The sequence below is a fragment of the Danio rerio genome, chromosome 11 (assembly GCF_049306965.1).
Source record: "Danio rerio strain Tuebingen ecotype United States chromosome 11, GRCz12tu, whole genome shotgun sequence".
Lineage (NCBI taxonomy): Eukaryota > Metazoa > Chordata > Actinopteri > Cypriniformes > Danionidae > Danio > Danio rerio.
The window spans coordinates 11,368,686-11,375,000 of NC_133186.1; the positions used below are offsets into that span (position 1 = coordinate 11,368,686).

The 6,315-nt window shown below is 34.0% G+C and overlaps 1 protein-coding gene across 8 annotated transcripts in view; it reads left to right on the forward strand.

The window, feature by feature from the left end:
• The window catches only part of itgb6 (integrin, beta 6), a 44,873-nt gene that overhangs the window by 13,802 nt on the left and 24,756 nt on the right, over positions 1-6,315 (forward strand). For 5 of the 8 annotated variants that reach the window (XM_073916451.1, XM_003199426.7, XM_073916450.1 and 2 more), the window contains one exon: positions 3,722-3,883. In XM_073916451.1, coding sequence (XP_073772552.1) covers positions 3,722-3,883 — 162 coding nt within the window. Of the gene's footprint in view, positions 1-3,721; positions 3,889-6,315 lie in introns of all 8 variants that reach the window. The other 3 variants (XM_073916453.1, XM_073916455.1, XM_073916452.1) reach the window with 1 other exon arrangement.

The following is a 6,315-nucleotide window of genomic DNA, read 5'->3' on the forward strand; positions in this document are numbered from 1 at the left end:
AACGTAGCATACAGACAAAACAGGCAGAAATGTGCGTACACCACCATGCAAAAGTTGTGATATACAGTTGAAGTCAAAATTAAGATGTCCTGTGAATTATTTTTGGGATAGATCCCAGATGGGCTCCACGGTGGCGCAGTAGGTAGCACGTTCGCCTCAAAGCAAGAACTCCACTGTGGCGACCCCAGATTAATAAAGGGACTAAGCCGAAAATAAATGAATGAATAATTCCCAAAAGATGTTTAACAGAGCAAGGAATTTTTCACAGTATTTCCTATAATATTGTTTCTTCTGGAATAAGTCTTATTTGTTTTATTTAGGCTAGAATAAAAGCAGGTTTTTATTTTTTTGAACCATTTTAAGGTCAATGCTATTAGCCCCCTTAAGTCAATTTTCTTTCTATTGTCTACAGAACAAGCAACTGTAACACAATGACTTGCCTAATTACCCTAACTTGCCTAATTAACCTAATTAACCTAGTTTAGCCTTTAAATTGCACTTTACGCTGAATACTATTGTCTAGTAAAAATCTAGTAAATCAGAATGGCTAAGATCAAAGAAATTAGTTATTAAAAATAAGTCATTAAAACTGTTATGTTTAGAAATGTGTTAAAAAAAATCTTTTCATTAAACAGAAATTGGGGTGAACAATATACAAGGGGGCTAATAGTTCAGGGGACTAATAGTTCAGGAAGGCTAATAATTCTGACTTTAACTATGTTAAAAAAACAAACTTGGCAGAAGAATGTGGGCAGCTGTAAGTAAACATAGTAAAGATAATAAACTTAAATTCTGACTTTATTCAACCACTTTAAATCATCCTATGAGTAATAATATAAAAAAATAAGTTAAAATTGATTCGCTCTTTTTTTTTTTTTTTCTCCGGGTGCTCTGGATTCCCCCACAGTCCAAAGACATGCACTATAGGTGAATTGAATAAACTAAGTTGTCCGTAGTGTATGTCTATGAGTGTGTATGAATGTTTTCCAGTACTGAGTTGCAGCTGGAAGGGCATCCGCTGCGTAAAACATATGCTGGATAAATTGAAATAAGAATGAGCACAAAAGAAAATGAATGAATGAACAAATTTATCGTAGCATGTATGTGTGAGTGACTGTGAATGGGTGTTTCCCAGTACTGGGTTTCAGCTTATCCTCTGCATAAAATATATGCTGGAATAGTTGGTGGTTCATTCCACTGTGGCAGACAGAGACTAAGCCAAAGGAAAATGTATGAATGGATGAATGAGTTGGTCAAACAGTGGATCATAACTTGCATAACTGATGGGCTGCAAGTAGAGAGAATGTTCGTATATTTTAACACATCTTTAGCAGAAAATGACTCCCTCCTTGTTTATTTGAACTATTACATTACAATCATTTCCCCAGTACTGGGTTACAGCTGTAAGGGCTTCCGCTGTGTAAATATGCTGATAATGCTGGTATTCTGGTAAATTTGGCTGGTCAATCCACTGTGGTGAACCCTGATAAATAAAGGGACTAAGCCGAAGGAAAATTAAAGAATGAACATTACAATCATGATAAACAGATGGCTGTGCGTGTTGAAAATAAACTACAGGTCAAAAATTTTAACTTGAGATGGGTGAGGGTTGAGTTTAACTTAAAGCCGGGTACTCAACCTAAATGTGTAAGCAGCAGCTGATCTGCGGTCCCGCATAAAGAAATCTGAGATATGGTGATACGCAAAAACATCAAGGGTACTTAAAATGTGTTAACCTGGACCACAAAAACAGTCATAAGTTTTTATAAAAAAATTCAATTTTTATTCAGTAATTTATTACTTTTTATTTAATATATTAAGGTTTTACTTAAAATACTCCGCTAGATACTCCCAAAACAATTCCACAGAAATCCGCAGATTTTTGCCAAATTCTCCGCAGAAATAGCAAAAAATGTCTGCAGATTCCGTCTGGCCCTGTTCATAAGAGTATTTTTTTTTTTGAAAGTGAGATTTAACCATTGCCTGAAAGCTGAATAAATAAGCTTATGTATACTTTGTAAGGGTAGGGCTATATTTGGCCAAGATAGTTATTTGAAAATCTGGAATCTAAAGGGTGAAATAAAAATCAGAAGAAAATCTAGATCCTAAAAAAATATATTTGAAGTTAAAATGAAATAATCAAAATACTTTTTATGCATTTGCTGTAGAAAATGTATAAAACATCTTCATGAAACATGACCTTAACCATTTTTGGCACAAAAGATGATCTTGACCAAAACATTATGTGCACCCCTGGCTATGTTTTGTATGAGCAATATCACACAAATAGCAGTGTGATACGGCTGTATATTGGCACTGGTGCATTGGCTCAAGCCTTAGTGACGATATACAGCCATATTGCACTGCTACGAGTGTGATATTGCGTTTATACAACAGTTCGACAACATAATCATGTGTATAAAAAAGAAAATCAAACATGTGAGTCTCAAAAACACATTTGTATCAGGAACTTCTTTTTCTGCCACTCATTCCCATCTGTAGCTGATGTCAGAACAGCAGATACCATTCACAACGATACCATTCACAATGCTAACTCACAAACTTCACTTTAGAGCTAGTATTTGAATGATTTTCTAGCGTAATGTCTAAACTGATGATAAAACAGCTGATTTTGCTCACACTTTAAGATTTTAAGGCTGAACGGCATGAAATACTATCCGTCTAAAGACGTTTCCCAGTATTTCTCTGTTACAATCTGTATATAACAATAATTAACCCAGAAAAATCCAAAGGCAACTATATCAGATTACTATGGTATAAACCGCAATAAAACATACAAAAGAGAGAAAGATCGACTTAAAATGTAACTTACCTGTTTTATAATGATTTGATCAGCTGTAGTTTGAAATTTATGCCCGAGTAATTCTCCTTTAAGGACTAATGTCTGTTGCCATCTTGTGGTGGAACGTCAACCGTCTTTGCTCTGCTCAATACGACAGGCTGATGGCCACCAACTAGCTGAATCTTGATATAAATTATAAATATTTAAAATATGCACTAACCTTATAAATAAACTGCATAGTTACAATCTAAACAACTACATTCCCACCTAAAAAGGCCTCAAAAGTACACTATGTTGTCCAACAGCTGCAATATTTGTCAATCTGTAGTGAGTTTATTGATCGGCTGTCACTCTATGTGGCTGGAGTCATACGATTGCTTTTATTGCAGAACATCGCACGGCTATCAGATTTGAGAACCAGACAGAACTGTTGTAAAAATTTTATTATCACTTGTTTGCACACTTAATAAGTGCAATTTAAGAACATAAAAAATCATGTACTTCCCAAGTGTCCCTCTTACTTGCATTTACTCAATTACACCTGAAGGCATAGTTAATGCAAATCTGAGGATTTTTACACCATTTACTCAAACTCAAGTGGTTTTAAACTTTTATGAATGTCCTTCACACAAAGCAAGATATTCTGATTAATTTTGGAAAAGCAGAGGTTGACATCTATGTGAATGAAGGAATAAAAGAAGTACTATCGAAGTCAATGACTGTTTTTCCCCCCTAACATTCTTCAGTATATCTTCTTTTTTGATTAACAGAATTAAGAAAATCGTCAGCTTCAGTAAATGGATAATGAGTATACATTTTTGAGTGAACTATACCTTTAAAAGGAAGATTTGATGCTTTAACTGGAGAAATATTTAATCTCTCATGTGCTTGATTTCTGAACTTCATCGATCTCTTCAGGATAGGATTGGCTGGCGAAACGACTCCATGAAGCTGCTGGTGTTCGTGAGCGATGCTGATTCTCATTTTGGGATGGACAGTAAAATGTCCGGCATCGTTGTGCCAAATGATGGAGAATGTCACCTGGACGGCAATAATGAGTATTCTATGACTGCCCACCTGGTAAGGTGAAGACTGCAGCTTCAGTTACTGAGCTGTCAGGACATTTGAATAACTTAAAGTGATACTCCCGGTTAAATTATAATTGAAAATAAACTCTAGTCATTTTTCATTATATATATATATACTGTATACTTACACACTGAAAAAAGATTAATTGGATTTGCTTTTTTTAAGGTAAGCCGTTGCAAATGAGTTATGGGCTGAATTTAAACATACAAATTAAACTCTGAACATTACTAAATTCAATTTATTTGTTTAAATTTAGCCCATATACATTGTTTGCAACCACTTAACTTAAAAAAATTCAATGAATTTTTTTTTCAGTGTACACTGAAAAATAGCCACTTTATTGGGTACACCTGTTTGTTAATGCAAATATCTAATCAGCCAATCACATGGCAGAAACATGGTCAAGACGGTCTGCTGCACTTCAAACCGAGCCTCAGATTGGGGAAGATTGGTTGTTGGTGCCAGACAGGCTGGGCCTGAGTATTTCAGAAACTGCTGATCTACTGGGATTTTCATGCACAATCATCTCTAGGGTTTACAAAGAATGGTCAGAAAAAGAATAAATATCCAGTCAGTGGTATTTCTGTGGGTTCAAATGTCTTGTTGATGCCAAGACATTTGTTGAGGTCAGAGGAGAACGGCCAACCGAGTTAACAACCAAGGTATGCAGAAGACAACTCTGAACACACAACACGTCCAACCTTTAGGCGGATAGACTACAGCAGCAGAAGACCACATCGTGTGCCACTCCTGTCATCTAAGAACAGAAAACTGAGGCTACGATTCATACAGGCTCACCAAAATTGGACAATAGAAGATTGGAAAAACATTGCCTGGTCTGATGAGTCTTCATTTCTGCTGCAACATTCAGATGGTAGGGTCAGAATTTGGCATCAACAACATGAAAGCATGGGTCCATCCTGCATGTTATCAACAATTTAGGCTTGGTGGTGGTGAAATGGTGTGGGGGATATTTTCTTGGCTCACTTTGGGCTCATTAGTACCAATTGAGCATTGTGTCAACACCACAGTCTACCCGAATATTGTTGCTGACCATGTCCATCCTTTTATGAACATAGTGTCCCCATCTTCAGATGGCTACTTCCAGCAGGATAATGCACCATGTCATAAAGCGCGAATCATCTCAGACTGGCTTCTTGAACGTAACAATGAGTTCTCAGATCTCAATCTAATATAGCACCTTTGGGATGGCGTGGAATGGAAGATTACCATCATGGATTTGCAGCCAACAAATCTGCAGCAACTGCATGATGCTATGATGTCAATATGGAGCTAAATCTCTGAGGAATATTTCAAGTACCTTGTTGAATCAAAAGCAGGTCCAACCCGGTACTAGTAAGGTGCACCTACTAAAGTGGCCAGTGAGTGTATATTTCTATGTAGGATAAACAATAGTACAGCTGGCATCTGATTTACTGCTATCCGGATACTGTAGTCAAATTACTTGTTATAATAATAAATAATAATGTGTAAATATTAGATCTTGATAGATCAGGTACAGTTTCTTATTTAAGGATTACATGGTCAAACTGCTCAGATAATTTGCCACTAAACCTAGGGGACATTGGCTGTGTGATGTGGTTGTCGTTTTAATGATTATTCAATTGGGGATTAACAAAGCTTTTATTGTTACCTAAACTCTTTTACCCTAAAATTATTTTGAAGCCTTTGATTGAAGTTTTACATTTGCTTATAAATGCTTTTATACGTTATACATGGTCAACACGTAGGTAATCGAATACAGCATCTTTATTTTCTAGCTTTAAAGACATTTTGATTCATTTGATTAAAATTTTTTTAAATAATTTTTATTTTTGTTTTAGTTACACAAAATTGTAAAATAAAAAAAATGATTCAGTTTTCAGATTATAAAATTGATGCTGATATTTGTAAAGGATTTACAGTAATATTTCAACCTGTTGAAATAGCATCAATAAAATGTATTTTACCTGGAAAATTCCTCTACAAACCAATACCGAATTAAAAACATGACAAGTAAATGTGTGTATTTTAAACCTCAATTAACTGAATATCGTTTTTTTTAGCAAATTAATTAAGTCTCATGTCCTGTTTTATTTTATTTTATTATCTTTAATGTATTTTTTCAATTTTCACTTATTTACATTTGTTTTTCAACACTTTTTACATTTTATTTAAATGTTTTATTCTATTTGAATATTTATTTTTTATATTTTTTTACATTTTTATTTTATTTTGTTATTTATAATAATTTATTTTAATTATATTTATATTGTAATAATTGTTATTAGAATTATTTATTAAAAATTTTTCTTTTATTTTTTCTTTTATTTAATTTTTATCCATTTTATTTTTTATTTATATATTTTATTTCAACATTTTTAAACATGTTTGCATGTTTTATTTTACTTGACTGACTCTAC